The sequence below is a fragment of the Ornithorhynchus anatinus genome, chromosome X1 (assembly GCF_004115215.2).
Source record: "Ornithorhynchus anatinus isolate Pmale09 chromosome X1, mOrnAna1.pri.v4, whole genome shotgun sequence".
NCBI lineage: Eukaryota > Metazoa > Chordata > Mammalia > Monotremata > Ornithorhynchidae > Ornithorhynchus > Ornithorhynchus anatinus.
Window position 1 is genome coordinate 76,108,276 of NC_041749.1, and position 17,579 is coordinate 76,125,854.

At 46.1% G+C, this 17,579-nt stretch overlaps 1 protein-coding gene and 2 long non-coding RNA genes across 3 annotated transcripts in view; 2 read left to right on the forward strand and 1 right to left on the reverse strand.

The window, feature by feature from the left end:
* Nucleotides 1-17,579, reverse strand: part of NINJ1 (ninjurin 1) — a 49,835-nt gene that overhangs the window by 11,128 nt on the left and 21,128 nt on the right. The window contains exon 3 of the mRNA XM_029051096.2: nt 3,655-3,886. Coding sequence (XP_028906929.1) covers nt 3,655-3,886 — 232 coding nt within the window. The remainder of the gene's footprint in view (nt 1-3,654; nt 3,887-17,579) is intronic.
* On the forward strand, nt 7,612-8,296 carry LOC103169817. Its single transcript, XR_485837.4, has 2 exons — nt 7,612-7,869; nt 8,026-8,296. It is a non-coding gene; the product is annotated as an uncharacterized LOC103169817 (long non-coding RNA).
* Nucleotides 12,557-13,479, forward strand: LOC114806295. Its single transcript, XR_003754326.2, has 2 exons — nt 12,557-13,126; nt 13,276-13,479. It is a non-coding gene; the product is annotated as an uncharacterized LOC114806295 (long non-coding RNA).

Consider the following 17,579-nt stretch of genomic DNA (forward strand, 5'->3'; position numbering starts at 1 on the left):
TAGATTTTGAGAGGAAGTGAGAAATTGTAGATCATATTTTTTTCCAAAGTGCTTTCATATCAATTTATCCTCACAACATCCCTGTGAGGTAGGGGAAAATAGGGATTATTATCACCCCCATTTAAGAGATGAGAAAACTGAGGCAAGGAGAAGTTAGGCAACCTGCAGGCCAATGGTAGGTCCCAGACCTGTGTTCTTTTCCCTAGACTGCACTGTTGGCTCATTATCATGAAACCACTTACACTGTAAGCTCCTTGTGTTCAGGGATCGTATCTACCAATTGTACTGTACTCTCCCAAGCACTTAATACAGTGCTCTGCACACAGTAAGCACTCGATAAATACCACTGATTGATGCCTCAGACATTTCTGACCAATCAACATTCATCATGCAGCTTCTTTCAGTAGAATGGCTGAGCTAGAGCCTGTCTAAAAGAGCTATGAGGAGAAGCAGAAAATGGAGGGGTAGGGAGAATCAAGGATAAATTTAGCCCTGGGGCGCTAGAAAGAGGAAGAGGTAGTTGTCTTTCACCAGCTGCATTTTTACCCAAAACATGGGGCTGGGGAGAGGCCACCAACACACATCTCATCTACTCCAGTCTCCCTTGAACCAGCTCTCTGCAGTTATGTCTCCTCTCATCTCCACTGTGGCAGGTGCCATGGCTTGTATCATCCCTGCTACAGCTCTCTCTGCTTCAGCACCCTTCCCTCCATTACTGGATAGAGCCTATAGACAAGGCCAACCTGAAATATTCTCACACCAGTCTTTGGCTAAATAAATGTTTTTTTCTCCAATTTGGAGAAAAAAGGGCATTAACCTAAGGCTGAACTGAATCTCTCCAACCAAAGGAAAAATGTCCTACCATTTTATGTCTATTCACTACCATGAAGAGGTCTTTCACTGGATAGTTTGAATGATGAAGACCTCAGTCTCGTAATCAGTGAAGCCAGCTGAGAAGCCCAATTTTTACACCAAAGATGTCTGTATGGCCCACGAATGAGAATTGCCTTTGTGAGTAAATAACCTGCAATGGGGAAGGGCTATTCCATGGGGATCTATAGGGCCTTGGGGTTAAATTCAAATGCATTAAAGACAAAAGATTTTCTTCAAGACTTCACTTATTTCAATGCCCACTGAAACACTAAATGGGGTTAAAGGGGCACTGCTAGAGGAGTCATGCAATGACTCTCGGGGCTCAGTGTAAAATCTGAATACTGCCATAGGCACCACCAAGACATGTAATTGGTATTAACCAGCCTGTGCTAGCTGGAAACAGTAAAGGCCAAAGGGGAAGAAGGTCTGAAGATGAACATTTAATCAGGAAACCACAGTGAAGCCCACACATTTGAAATAGTTACCTCTTCTAAGTTAGAAAAAAGTTCCAAAATGAACTTTAGCTTCCTGCTTATACTGATAATGATTAAAACAGTGGTTGGTGTCACGAGTGAGAGAATGAGACCACACTGGGCCAACCTTCTTGTTCTCAATACAGTAAAATCTCATCTTGTTTAGTTAATCAAGACTGGGCACGATCTATATATGCTTGATTGAAAAGGCTTAGTTAGTCTGCATCTCTGACAATAAAAAAATATAGAAGAGTGAACAAATTCCCATTAGCTCATCTCTTAGCTAGGTATCAGCCCCCAAAATAGCCTTTGTGACAAAATATTGGGAGGCTCTAAATGACTCTACTTGAGTCATTTAGCAGACCTGCAGGCTGTTTACTTCTCGAGACTGCTTGACCTCGAAAAATGCAAACGCCCTGGCATTATATTTAGATCAGGAATGTCACATGCTGTCCTGTACATGGGCCGCTTATGTGCTTAAAAATTCGCCCATGGGGCACACTTCAATAAAACTGAAAATTTCTAATGAATTATTTGTATAAGTACACATGACTATTAAATACAACAAAAGGGGATGAAACTAGTGATTAGAACAATCTTTTACTCATATCTTGCAGATACAGTCTTAGTGGGGCTCTCATGCTGGTGTGGACAGTGGCTTAAGACTGGAGGTAGAAAAGGAGAGAGAGACTGAAAGGTCAAGACAGAAAGAGATTGAGAGACAGAGAGGGCATATGCCACAGAGGGAGAGAATCACAGAAACAGATGAGAAACAGAGAAGAATGAGAGACAGAGACAAAGAGTGAAATGGAATGCCCTCCTTTACACATATACAACTTACCCCGATGATCTTCCCTGTGGATAGTAGTGGCCACAGAAGCAAAAGGAAAAAATACATCAAAAGACTGCCCTTTTACTGTTTTAGCATGGCTCCTTATTCTGGTTGCAGGGACTGCTGTCATCATTGCTCTCTAGGATTTTAGTGTGGCGTGGCCCTGGAATGCTAGAGAACAGCAGGAATAGCAGCTTTTTCAGTGTGGAGTTGGAGCCACAAGCAAAATTGCCACTGGTGAATGTGGGATTGGGCCTCTCTCCTGCATATCCTTCTCCTCCCACTTTCTTGTTGCTGCTGCCAAGACAACCTCAGAGCAGCCCACCTGTGGTCCAAGTTTGACAGGTCTGATTTTACTTGCTTAGATGGACCTAGTTCTTTCTTCTGAGACTCTCAGCCACACCCACCTCCTTGAACCAAAGATATATATTACAGCCCACTCAACAGAGCACCATTCATTTTGTGCTTTGAGCGGGGGTTCTTCTGTGTCCCCTTTCCTCCTATCTAGCCCACCTATTTATAAATGGTAGGGTACCATTTTTGAGAGAGTTTTCCAATGGGAAGTAGTGTGACCTAGTGGATAAAGCACAGGCCTGGGAGTCTGCCATGTGTCTGCTATGTGACCATGGGCAAGACATTTTACATCTGTGCCTCAGTTTCCTTATCTGTAGAATAGGGATTAAGACTGTGAACCCTATGTAGGACAGGGGCTGTTTCACCTGATTGGCTTGTATCTACCCCAGTGCTTAGTACAGAACCTGGCAGATAGTAAACACTTAACAAATACTATAAAAAGTGGTAGATAGTTAGAATGACTTTATACCAATACGAAGAGACTTCGAATGAATCTGCTCACCTAATTTTTTAATTTTCAAATTATTTACATCCCTATTAAGCAAAAATGTCACATTGTGCTACCAGTCATAATAATAATAATTATGGGATTTAAGTGTTTACTAGGTGCTAAGCACTGTTCTAAGCACTGGGGTAGATACAAGGTTATCAGTTTGTCCCACGTGGGGCTCACAGTCTTCATCCTCATTTTACAGATGAGGGAACTGAGGCACAATGAAGTTAAGTGGCATGCCCATGGTCACATAGACAAGTGGGGGAACCAGGATTAGAACCCACATCCCCTGACTCCCAAGCCTGTGCTCTATCCACTAAGCTACATTGCTTCTCTAGTCCAAGAATCTAATTTACCATTAGAATCTAATTTACCATTATCTAATGTTAAATTGAAATGGGCTTTAATCACTATATTCAAGTACAGACTTTGAGAGAGAGGGAGCCAATATTTTCAGCTTAGATGACAAAATACCAGGATTCCTTATAGTCAAATGTTCAGCATCGACAAGAAAGACACTTGATTTCTGGGCAGCAAAGCTGGGTGACACCTTTCTAATAGGGACTTAAATAGTTAGCACTCTGCCCTAGGGAGCCAATGGGAAGGCAATTTGGGTCTTTAATACATACCAAGGAATATTAGAAGCACCCCCACTCCCACCTGGAGCACCAGAGAGATGCTGATGAGTACGATAAGTGGGGTGAAGAATGAGAAGGATGGTCCTTGCTCTATCACTGCCTTCAGCTGGGATGCATTGGCCATCAACAAGGCAATGTCCAACATGCTCTCTGCTGCGCTCTTCTTGTTGGCATAATGGTTCACGTTGATCGGGCGGCCTCCCAACCTCCAGCGGGAAGGAAGCTGAAAGCAAAGGAAGAGAAAGTCCATGAATGGCACAATGCGGCACAGGAGGCACTCAAAATCCCCAAACTGCACAGACTGTTGTAAAGATGCAACTACCTTAGATGCTATCTACGCTTGCTAAATGTTCCCTTTGGCAAATTGATCCAGTACAAAAGCCTCCTCTTCAGGGAAATTAGAAGACGTGAGGTCCTCTCTAAACAAATCAGAAGAGTAGTAGATACAAGAATCCAGAATACCAAGAAGTGGTTCACTTTGCTCCATTTACCATCAATGACGTGGGGATCCCTAAGATGGAGCCCTGGACTATCTATTTTTCTCCTCAGTGGACAAAGTGGAAGACACTTTGCCTCTCCATCCTGAACTTCAACGTGGGTTCAGAGCCACCAGCTTCTATAGTGTTTCACATGTCCTTGGGTGTCCTCTTTAACTCCCATTTATGCAGAAAAGCCAACCTAATTCTTTCCAGCAGAATTGACTTCAAAACATGTAGGCATGCTTTACCAGGAACCATTTAAAGAAGCAGTGTGGCTCGGTGGAAAGAGCCCGGGCTTAGGAGTCAGAGGTGATGGGTTCGAATCCTGGCTCTGCCACTTGTCAGCTGTGTGACTGTGGGCAAGTCACTTAACTTATCTGTGCCTCAGTTACCTCATCTGTAAAATGGGGATTAAGACTGTGAGCCTTACGTGGGACAACCTGATTACCCTGTATCTACCCCAGCGCTTAGAACAGTTCTCTGCACAGAGTAAGCACTTAACAAATACCAACATTATTATTATTATTATTAATATTTTACTGAACTGACATTTTAACAGCTCTATTCTACTTTGCACTGAGGAAAAAACAATGTACACAAGCCACACCTTGGTTAGTGCTCTCAAATTAGTGTGATGAAAAGAATTCTAAATGAAATATTTTACCCATAGGAAATATTATCATTATCATCATTATTTATGCTATTTACTGAGCACTTACTGTATTGCAAGGACTGGACTATGTGATGCACAAAATGCATTATGTTCGTAAGACCCCATAATATTAACCAAAAGGCTACAAATATTTTAAAAGTAATTAAAAACAAAAAATATAGTTACATGATCAAAGAGTAATAGGATTTTATTCTGATAGGAGGCTTTGAATTAGGTTTTTTTTTAAAAATTGAGAAGTAGCATGGAAAAAGCAGGGGGCTGAGAATCAGAGGACCTGAGTTCGAATCCTGCTCTGCCACTTGCTTGCATTGTCACCCTGGACTTCTCACTTAACTTCTCTTTACTTCAGTTTCCTCATCTGTAAAATGAGGATTAACTAGCCATTCTCCCCTTCCCTGCACAGACTGTGAGCCAGATGAGGGACCGGGACTAGGTCTTAGCTCAGTCAATGGTATTTATTGAGCGTTTACTGTGTGCAGAGCACTGTACTAAGTGTTTGGCAGAATACAATGCCATAGTTTGGTAGCCACGATCTCTGCCCTCAAGTAGTTTGCATTTCACTCTCAGAAGCACTTAGTATAGTGCTCTGCACTTAGTACGTGCTCAATAATTACAATGGATTGGTTGACTGATTGATTAGTGAGAAGAGCTCAGGGTTTGGTTCTCAGTTGGAGTGTCTATTCCTCTTCTCAGGAAGAGTCCAGCTGAGTCGCTAATGGAACCAGGACATAGGCAGCCCGGGGTACCTGCTTATATTGTGTCTACCCTACTGCTTACTACAGTCCATGGCTGGCTCCGCCACTTGGCAGCTGTGTGACTCTGGGCAAATCATTTAACTTCTCTATGCCTCAGTTGCCTCATCTGTAAAATGAGGATTAAGACTGTGAGGCGCACGTGGGACAACCTGATTACCTTGTATCTCCCCCAGAGCTTAGAACAGTGCTTGGCACATAGTAAGGGCTTAACAAATACCACTATTATAGTAAATGCTTAACAAATACCACAATTATTATTCTTATTATCTACTGTGTAATAATAATGATAATGTATATGTTTACACATTATTCATTTTCAAAGTGTTATTTCAGCAAAAAAGGCATATTGTGCTAATAATCACCTATGACAGGGTAATAATAATAACAATGGTAATAGTGATATTTGTCAAGCATTTACTAGGAATCAAGCAGTGTACTAAGCGCTTCTTAGTTCAGTGTACTAAGCTGCTTCAGGAAGCAACGTCGCCTAGTGGACAGAGCATGGGACTCTGAGTCAGAAGAATTTTGGTTCTAATCCTGCTCCACCAAATATCTCCTGTGTGACCCTGGGCACTTAACTTCTCTGTGCCTCAGTTACTTCATCTGTAGAGCAGGGATTAACACTGTAAGCCCCATGTGAAACATGAACTGTGTTCAACCTGATTAGCTTGAATTGACCCCAGTGCTTACTACAGTGACTGGCACATAGTAAGTGTTAAATACCATGAAAAAAAAGCGCTGGGGTAAATACAAGCTAATTAGGTTGGATACAGTTCCTGTCCCACATGGGGATCAAAAATGGGGTCTGCAGGGGACTCCCGTTCAGACTGTGAGCCTATTATTGGGCAGGGATTGTCTCTGTTGCCGAATTGTACATTCCAAGCGCTTGGTGCAGTGCTCTGCACATAGTGAGCACTCAATAAATTCTATTGAATGAATGACAAGTGAGAGACCAATGGAGAGGACACTCCCACACAGTGGGCAATCAGGAGAGGGGGTGTTCTCCTCGAGCAAAGACTCCACAAAGACGGGGATACCAGGAAGCATGCTCAAAGACATGCACATGCCCCAGCTGGCTGGCTCAAAACCAATAAATCAATCAATGGTATTTACTGAGAGCCTACCAGGTGCTGAGCACTATATTAAGCCTTTTGGAGACAATCCTTGCCCTCAAGGAGCACACAATCTAGAGCAGGAGATAGATACTGAAATGAATTAGAGGAAGGGGAAGTGAATAGGGTAGAGTTGATCAAGTACATATGTGCCATGCGAGTGAGGGGCTGCCCATGCGATCTCGTGAGGTGGAAGTCCTGAAGTGGTATTTTGTGAGGAGAAATGTAGCATTGACTGAAGTGGTATTTGGGGTGGGGGCAGGGAAATAGGGTCAGTTGCCCATTCCCCAATACACAGCCACCCTTACTCTGGGCTGCTTCACGCAACCAGTTCTGTCCAACCCAGCCGGCCCGGTGGCCCACTGTGGGGTGAAACCATCTCCTCAATCACCTCTCGGAAGGTAGAGGACACCCATCTCTTTATTCATCAGTCAATCAATTCATCGAGCAATCAACGGTAATTACAGAGCCCATCCCGGGTGCAAAGCCCCATCATGAGCACCTGGGAAAGGTCAACAATCGTGAAGCCAAGGATCACTATCCCCAAGGGTTTTCTAGTCTACTGGGGGTGCATGGAGAAGCAGGGCATCCCACGGCACTGGCAAATAGTGGGAGGGACCAGGATCCAATAGACTGTAAGCCCATCAATGGGCAGGGATTGTCTCTATTGCCAAATTGTACATTCCAAGCGCTTAGTACAGTGCTCTGCACACAGTAAGCATTCAATAAATACTATTGAATGAATGAATGGTAGAGCAACTATGTCTGGATTAAAGCCCTGAACAGTAGACTCAGTCATTCAATGGACAATTGACTAGGGACTCAGAATTAAATGCTCAGGATGGGTCGAGACATTTCTTCCTTTGTCTCTTTTCTCACCAACTTGGCCTTGGTCTCCAACCCCCCCCACCGCCCCCATTCACAGGGGGTGAATTGTGATGTCACGGAAAGCAACCCGACAGGGGTCCTGGGTACCCCCCTCCATTGTCTGTGGGCTATAAATTGGGGCACAGGAGCCAGGCAAGGCCCCAGACGCAGGCAACAGCAGTCAAGTACACATCACCGCCTAGCCATGGCTAAGGTTACCTGCCCTCTACGTGCGGTGCACAGACAGCCCCAACGCCCGAGGGTCCAAAGCCGTAAACGAAGATACAAGCCCCCGAGTCAGAGACTAAAGAGGAGAAGAGGTGAGCATTTGGTCCCGGCCCCCTCTGCGGCTACTCCATAGGGAGTGGGGAATGGGGAATGGGTGCCAAGTTGTGGGGAGGGGACTGTGCCATCCAGCCCATGCACCCGTGCCTTTGAAACCACCTCCCTCATAATCTCTCCCATTGCTCCTTCAGTTCAGCGGAGGAGGAAGAGGCAGTCACCCCGGCAGAGAAGGAACTGACTTGGCCCCTGCCAGCCCCCGAAGATCAACCTGTAGCAGGAGTACCATGTTGCTGAACACACACCTGATGTAGATGAACCAACTAGCACGTCATCAGAATTTAGATCAACCTGTAGCAGGAGTACCATGTTGCTGAACACACACCTGATGTAGATGAACCAACTAGCACGTCATCAGAATTTGTAATCCAAGTGTAACATTCCAATAAACGAGTAATGAACATGCTGGCTATGTCTTTCTCCCCTGCGCTCAACCCTGCCCACCAAGATAGATCACCTTTCCTTCACTAAAAGACCTCCTTGGATATGTGATACAGGTGTACCTTTGCTTCTTTGATCATTCTCCACCCAGTTGAAGCAGTTGATTTGTGGCACGCTTATGAGCTGCATCCTCTGATTGGTCTGGAACATCATCCAATCACATCATGTAATCTGCTGCAGATGAGGGAGCAGGATCTCAGGACAATGGGGAAGAGATAGGCCTGCCTTCTGCCACAAGCCCTTCTTGGGCAATCTCCAGGATTAACACTCAGGCAAGTATACTCCACTGTGCCAGGCAGGGCAGGGGTGAAGACTAGGCCCATGTCCGGTGACTCAGAGGCAGCTCAGAGATCTGGGACCACGTTGGCTCCAGGGCCAACTCCTGACCATCACCACCCTGGACACACAGCTCTGGGAGCTTCTTAAAGCTGCTGGGCACAGCACAGCCTGATTGGGCCGGAAGAAAAATCACTTGGCAGTGGGTGACTCGATCACCCCACATCACCTGGCAAGACAGGATATTTACTGGCTTTGAAATGATGCTCAGCTAGTTGAGGACATATAAATAAAAGACCCTTAAAAATAAGTAGAAATATCCCATTGTTTAGATGTGAAGGATCTTTGACTTCCTGTTTCATCCTCAAAGAAATATTTTTAAAGTATACAAAATGTTTGGGCTCGAAACAATCCATATACACTGTCAAAAAATGTCAAGTATGTTTGTGGGGTTGCTCCTTGGGCCAGAAGAAAATTTCCCCTGCAGTGGGGAACACTGAAACTCAGTCACTTCACATCACCTGGCAAGACAAGGTACTATATCTACTGGTTTCGAACCTCTGCTCAGCTAGTCTAGAACATAAGTAAAATTTCTGCGGTGATTTTGAGCATTTTTTATTGGTGCAGATAAGTTCTGAGGGGCAAATAAAGGTGTCCTTGTGGATTCATGTTTGGGGTGGAGCTGAATGTCAAGCCAGAGTATGTCAGGGTTCAGCTCCCCTCTTTTTCCTGGGTTCAGAATTAACTTCCTGATCTTTCCCTAGATTCAGCACCTCCTCTGCCCCTCAACCAAAATTCACAAATTAACATTTTTGGGGGGATTCTTTCCCATCCAAACAAAGGAAATCACCCCAGGGAGGTTCTCACCCAAAAGTCACTTAACTTCTCTGTTCACCAGTTACCTCATCTGTAAAATGGGAATTTCTGTGAGCCCTATTTAACTATTTACCCCAGTGCTTAGTACAGTACCTTGCATATAGTAAGCACTAAACAAATATTAAAACAAAAGATAGTATTTATTAAGTGCTTCTCCCCTTTGGAGAGGAGACGGAGCTCTCTGACATGATCCCTGCCCTCAAGGAGCATACAATCTAGTATGGGTCAGCCCCTATATACAGCCAACTGTGTATAAGCCGATTCCCCTATACACAGCCAACAGGGCTGGGCTCCTTCACGCAACCCGTTCTCTCCCATCCAGCTGGCCTGGCGTCCCACCACAGGGAGAAACCATCTCCTCGGTCACCTCTCAGAAGGCAAAGGAAGCCCATCTCTTCATCCATCCATCAATCAATCAATCAATCCATCGAGCAATCAACAGTAACTACTGAGCCCATCCTGAGTGCAAAGCCTCATACTGAGCACCCGGGGAAAGGTCAACAAGACCAGGGCCAATGATCACTGTCCCCGAGGAGTTTCCAGTTTACTGCGGGTGAGTGGAGAGGCAGGGCATCCCAAGGGCAAATAGTGGGAGCAGGAGGAGAGGCTAGGATCCAACAGGTAGACTGTTCCCCCCCGCCCCAACACCAGACTGTAAGCTTGTTGTGGGAAGGGAATGTGACTGCTTATTGTTGCACTGTACTCTCCCAAGTGCTTAATACAGTGCTCTGCACACAGAGCATTCAATAAATACCACTCAATGGCAGAGCAACCATGTCCGGATTAAATCTTGGAACAATCGACTCAGCCATTCAAATGGACAATTGACTAGGGATTCATGATTAAGTGCTTGGGACAGGTCGAGATATTTTGCCCTTTGTCCCTTTTCTCCCCAACTGGCCTATGTCTCCAACCCCCTGCCGCCCCCATTCACAGGGGGTGAATTGTGATGACATAGAAAGCAACCTCACAGGCACCCTGGGTCCTACCCAGTGTCTGTGGGCTACAAATTGGGGTGCAGGAGCTGGGCAAGGCCCCCAACACAGGTAACAGACGTCGCATCCTGACTCGGCCATGGTCAAGCGTCCAACGCTCTCTACACAAGCTGTGGAGAAAACTCTTTGCACCCAAAGCCCCCTACCTACAAGCAAAGATACAAGCCACTGACAAGGGGAGCCGAGAGAAGGCAGAGGAGAGGTAAGCATTCGGTCCTGACGCCTTCTGCGGCTACTCCGAGAGGAAGGGGGAGTGGGTCCCAGGTTGCGGGGAGGGGGCCGTGCAATCAAGCCAGCACACTTGTGCCTTAGAAACCACCTCCCCCATAATCTCTCCTCTTGCTCCCTCAGATTGGAGGAGGCAGACCTTCTGTCTGAGAAGCTTCTGATTTTGTCACTGCCAGCCCCCGAAGAAGAACTCAACCAACTCAGGGTCTACCAAGTGTTTATTGAGCACTTACTATGTGCAAAGCACTGTACTAAATGCTTGGGAAAGTACAAGAGACAAAAGTTCACCCATCTTGAAGAGAAGAACAGGAACTAAAACACCAAAAGATAAATGATTTTAGTCACAATCTAAATTTCAACTAATGACTATCATTTGCTGAAGAATGGTTCAGAAACAAGAGCTCCCTTAGTTTTGGGTCAAAACTCCCTTATTCATGCAAGCCTGTGCATAGAATCTGAAGGACCTGGGTTCTAGTTCCAACTCAGCCAAGTGTCTTACGGTGTGACCTTGGGCAAGTCACTTCTCTGTTACCTCATCTGTAAAATGGGGATTAAGATTGTGATTCATATATAGGACAGGAATTGTGTCCAACCTGATTAGCTTGTATCTTCTCCAGGACTTAGTACAGTGCCTGGCAAATAGCACTTAAATACCATAAAAACTAAAACCAAAACAAAAAAAGGTTCCCTTTATCATGTTTTATGACTTGACAGGGATTTTACATGCAATGTAATAGCCAATCAGGCAATCAGTAGCATTTACTGGGCATTTATTCCCCCTCTAGACTGTAAGCTCCTTGTGGGCAGGGAACTTGTCTACCAATTCTATTGTAGTGTACTCTCCCAAGCTTAGTACAGTGCTCCTCACACAGAAAGTGCTCAATCAATGCCACTGATTGACTGAGTGCGAGCACGGTACTATGTACTTGAGAAGCAGCGTGGCTCAGTGGAAAGAGCACGGGCTTTGGAGTCAGAGGTCATGGGTTCGAATCCCGGCTCGGCCACTTGTCAGCTGTGTGACTTTGGGCAAGTCACTTCACTTCTCGGTGCCTCAGTTACCTCATCTGTAAAATGGGGATTAAGACTGTGAGCCCCACGTGGGACAACCTGATTCCCCTGTGTCTACCCCGGCGCTTAGAACAGTGCTCGGCACATAGTAAGCGCTTAACAAATACCAACATTATTAAGAGTACAAAAGAGTTAGGAGACACGATCCCTGACCTCAAGGTGCTTACAATGAAGTGGGGAGATAGATGCTAAAACAAATTAGAGGAAGGGGAAAGCAATAGAGTAGAGCGATCGAGTAAATATGTGCCATGCAACTGAGGGGCTGCCTGTGACATCTGGTAAGGCGGAAGTCCTGAAGTGGCATGTGGCACTGATTGAAGTGGTATTTGTGGGGGGGAAATAGGGTCAGCTGCCCATTCCCCTATACAGAGCCACCCACAATCGGCTCTGTCCCTTCCAGCCAGCCCGGTGGTCCCCCGTGGGGTGAAAACATCTGCTTGGTCACCTCTCGGAAGGTAATAATGTTGGTATTTGTTAAGCGCTTACTCTGTGCAGAGCACTGTTCTAAGCGCTGGGGGAGATACAGGGTCATCAGGTCGTCCCACGTGAGGCTCACACTTAATCCCCATTTTACAGATGAGGGAACTGAGGCACAGAGAAGTTAAGTGACTTGCCCACAGTCACACAGCTGACAAGTGGCAGACCCGGGAGTCGAACCCATGACCTCTGACTCCGAAGCCCAGGCTCTTTCCACTGAGCCACTCTTCAGCCATCAGTCAATCAATCCATCGGGCAATCAGCGGTAATTACCGAGCCCATCCTGAGTGCAAAGCTCCTTACTGAGCACCCAGGGAAAGGTCACCAAGATGGGGGAGACAATGATCACTGACCCCAAGGGGTTTCCAGTCTCCTGTGGGTGAGTGGAGAGGCAGGGCATCCCAAGGCATTGGCAAATAGTGGGAGCAGGAGGAGGGACCTGGATCCAATAGGTGGTAGAGCAACCACATCTGGATTAAAGCCCTGAATAATTGACTCAGTCATTCTATGGTATATTGAGTAGGGACGACTAAGTGCTCTGATCAGGTCAAGACATTTTGCCCTTTGTCCCTTTTCTCCCCAACTTGGCCTCTGTCTCCCCCCCCCCCATTCAAGGGGGTGAATTGTGATGACATAAAAAGCAATTCCACAGATGCCGTGGCTCCTACCCAGTGTCCCTGGGCTATAAATTGGGGTGCAGGAGCCAGGCAAGGCCCCTGACACAGGCGACAGATGTTGTATCCCAACTCGGCAATGGCCAAGCGCCCGCGTTCTCTACGCAAGCTTCAAAGAAACCTCTTGCGCGCCAAGCCCCCAACTCACAGGCGAATGTACAAGCCACTGATGAGCAGAGCCAAGAGAAGGGAGAGGAGAGGTAAACATTTGGTCCCAACACCCTCTGCGGATACTCCACAGGGATGGGGGAGTGGGTGCCAGGTTGCAGGGAGGGGGCCATGCAATCAAGCCAGCATACCTGTGCCTTAGGAACCACCTCCCCCATAATCTCTCCTCTTGCTCCCTCAGCTCGGAGGAGGAGGAGGCAGACCCTCTGGCTGAGAAGCTTCTGATTTTGTCACTGCCAGCCCCCGAAGAAGAACTCATGGCAGGGGGACTGTGACACCGAACACGCTCCCAACAGGGAAGAACTTGTGCCCTAAACTGGCTGGAACATCAGCACCATCTCTAGCCCAGGTGTAGCATTCCAATAAATGGGCTATGAGAACACTGGCCATGTCCCAGGTTATGTCTTGCCCCCCTACCACTAGCCCTGCCCCTGAGATGGATCAGGGGCAATTGGGGATGAGGAAAAAGGGACAGAGGAGAGTGACTGGATAACACAGACCAAGATTCCAGCCTTGATTGTGGGAGGATCTCTTATTCCCTATTCCTGTCATGAACTCTGGCAGTTAGAATTTTTTGGGGGGGAGGGGGTGTCATTCATTCAACCATATTCACTGAGCACTTACTTTGTGCAGAGGACTGTACTAAGCACTTGGGAGAGTACAATATAACAGTAAACAGACACATTGCCTGCACACAATGAGCTCAGGCTAGAGGGGGAGACAGCCATTAATATAAACAAATGAATTACAGATATGTACATAAGTGCTGTGGGGCTGGGAGGGGGGATGAATAAAGGGAGCAAGTCAGGGTGATGCACAATGGAGCAGGAGAAAAGGAAAGGAGGGCTTAGGTAAGGCCTCTTGGAGATGTGCCTTCAATAAGGCTTCGAAGTGGGGGAGAGTAATGGTCTGTCGGATTTGAGGAGGGAGGGCATTCCAGGCCAGAGATAGAACTTGGGCGAGGGGTCGGCGGTAATAATAATAATGATGGTATTTGTTAAGCGCTTACTATGTGCCAGGCACTGTTCTAAGTGCTGGGGTAGATACAAGGTAATCAGGTTGTCCTACGTGGGGCTCACAGTCTTAATCCCCATTTCACAGATGAGAATCCCCATTTTACTGACAAGGTAAGATGAGGCAGTGAGACAGACGAGATCGAGGTTCAGCGAGAAGGTTGGCACCAGAGGAGCAAAGTGTGCGGGCTGGGTTGTAGTAGGAGAATAGTGAGGTGAGGTAGGTGGGGGCAAGGTGATACAGTGTTTTAAAGCCAATGGTGAGGAGTTTTTGTTCAATGCAGCAGTGGATGGACAACCACTGGAGTTTCTTGAGGAGTGGGGAAAAACATCCTGAATGTTTTTGTAGAAAAATGATCTAGGCAGCAGAGTCAAGTATGGACTGGAGTGGGGAGAGAGAGGAGGCTGGGAGATCAGCAAGGAGGCTGATACAGTAATCACCTTTCCTTCACCCTTCACTTTGCTCTCTAAAAAACCTCTAATCTCTGTTCCTATTAGAAGCCCAAAGTGATAATAAATGTGTGATTGTTAAGTACTTATAATTTGTCGTACAGTGTACTAAGCTCTGGGGTAGATAGAAGGTAACAGAGCAAGCTACTTTCTCACCCGCATTTTGAGACACACTAGCAACTTTCTTCTCCTCCATCCACCCTGCTAGCCAACCAAACCACCCATGGCTTTAGTTGTTCCAGACCTGGAAGGGAAAGAAAAGCCAAGAGGAAGAGCCTCTTTGAAGAACCTCATCCCGCTGATACCGGGGCATTAACTAGGGGCTAGACTGTGAGCTCATTACGTGCAGGGAACGTGCCTGCTAATTCTGTTGTATTGTACTCTCCCAAGGCTTAATACAGTGCTCTGTACATAGCAAGTGCTTAAAAATATCACTGATTGATTGGACAGCCCTCGTGGATGCCGGACCAGGAGAAGCACAAGAAGTCACATGCATTACGCCATGCATGAAGAGCAATGCCATAACATTATACGCACCAGTTTGTGGAAATATACCCAAGGCCAACTGAACACAGAGCATTTCTTCAGGCTCACTGAGAGCAGGGATTGTGTCTTCTTACTCTATTTTCCTCTCCTTAGCACCAAGTACAGTCCTCTGGACACAGTAAGTTATCAGTAGATACAATTGATCACTTGATTGATTGAACCAGGAGGATCTTTGATACCTCCCCTAATAACTCTAGAACCTTTGTGTTTCCCTTTGAGGTCCCTCTGAACACGGGTGCTCTTTCTGACCTGTGGAAACAATATTATTTATTGAGCATTTACTGTGTGCAGAGCAGTGCACTAAGGACTTGATCACTGTGTTAAGCACTTGTGGAATTAGGCACTGATGCTAAGGTGAAGGGACAGTAGGTGTTAAAATAAAAATATTGAACATAACAGTGGTGGTGCCTTATCTATGCCAGAGAGGAATAGATCAACTGAAAACTGGACTGCCTGCTATAAAATTGGATGCCAGGTCACCCTACAATTAAACCCTCCTGTTTCCAATACTATTCAACAACACCACTCCCCCCGGCCCCAACCCCGGCCTCCACACCCCATGCTTCCTCCTGACTTTGCAAACCACATCCTTTCCTTCCATAAAGAGCCTTCCTCCAAGGACACCTCTTTGATACCCTCCCAGATTAATCTCTTCCATTCCCAGCCATGCCATCCCCTGAGCCTTCTCACGGGTCAGTATTTACCTATTCATTAGTTTGTCCTTGTTTTTGGCTTGAGTAAGGAAGGACAGTGCTGATTAGCACATCAATGGAAGGATAGGGTCTCTATCTCAGTTTCTGTATCTTCCTCTCATTTGCATACATTACACACACCCAGCAGTAAGATCACTAACCAACCCATATGGAAAAAGCATTTTAAACAATCACAAATGACCAAACTGTGGTGTGACTATATAGGAGAGATATTTGCATGGTTGAGTTTATTTGGGCTTTTGCTTTGATCTTGATTATCCTTGATTTGATAAACAGCTGTTTCAGCTCACTGCTTCTCTGTGGTAGGTGTGTGTCAATGTGCACCTGGTCAAAAGTGACCCCCAGCTGCAAGTGGGGGGAGGGGGAGGGAAGGATTCATTCATTGTTTGGTCCTTTGTAGATGCTAGCAAGCCCTCCTTGCCTAGGAGAGTTTATCTTGTTTCTTGAGGGGTTTGGAGGTTCATAGGGCCTGGATATTGCAAATTTGGGAATTTTGCATGAGTAGATATGGGTGAGAATTGCAATACTTATTGAAACTCAATGTTGCGGGGGAGGGGGGTGCTGAAAAGAGTGTAAAAGTGTGTGTGTGTGTGTGTGTGTGTGTGTGAGAGAGAGAGTATATGCATTGGGGAGTGGGGGGAATCTAAGAGGTGAGTGATTAGGTGTAGGAGTAGCAAAGAGTTCACTTCTCTGATTAAGGTTGACCTTGGTGATATTACTGCCTTCTGCTACAGGATGTTTAAGAGGAGATTGTTTATATCTATGTGTATCTTGTTGTCTTTTTGTGTCTCAAGATGACGGTAGTGATAATGTGATCCTGCTCATGTGACTGAAAAGACCATCATGAGACTCCTCAATCTCTTCTACACTGCATATGCATAAAGAAAGAGCCTTGTTCAACTACTGACTCTGACCTGTTCCTGTCTTCCAGTTTGCTTTCTAGCTTGGGGGGTAGTGTGGTCTGGTGGATAGAGTATGGGTCTGGGAGTCAGAAGGACCTGGGTTCTAATCCTGGCTTTGCCATGAGTTTACTGTGTGACCTTGAGCAAGACACTTCTCTGTGTCTCAGTTACCTAATCTGTAAAATAGGGATTAAGAGTGTGAGCCCCATGTGGGACAGGTACTGTGTCCAACCTGATGATCTTGTATCTCCTACAGTGCTTAGAACAGAGTTTAGCACATAGTAAGCATTTAAGGACCATTTTAAAAAAAAATTTATTATTCTGGTGTTTGTGCCACCTTCACTTGATTGAGGGGCATGCCCTCTTTCCCACCAGGCTGCCCTTTCAACTGCACCTACATGTAGGTTTCTGGAACACTACACCAGAAACCTTTTCTGTCTTAATTTGGATCTCTGTGGCAGGGCCTGAAGCTGAATTTATACCTTAGTAGCGGTGCTGGTCTGTTATCTTGGCCACGAGAGCTGCTCGGCGAATGAACATGGTAGGCTGGGCTAGTGTGGCCCTCTAAGCCTTATAGCTCAGATCACTGTTAGGGTATGATCTTGGGTTTCCATATCTCACTCCAGGGCACGGTATTCATTCAATCGTATTTGAATGCTCATTATGTGCAAAGCACTGTACTAAGTGCTGAACAGCATCTGAGATGCAGCACAGCATCCAGTCTTCTGGAGCCTGCGAGTTTCCCTGGAAGAAGGATGGCTGGAAATAGCTGGTGCCTGAAGGGAATCTGACCCAGAAAACTGATGAGCAACAGAAATGGGCTTCTGCCAGGATCTAACATACCTTGGACTCTTCTAGGTG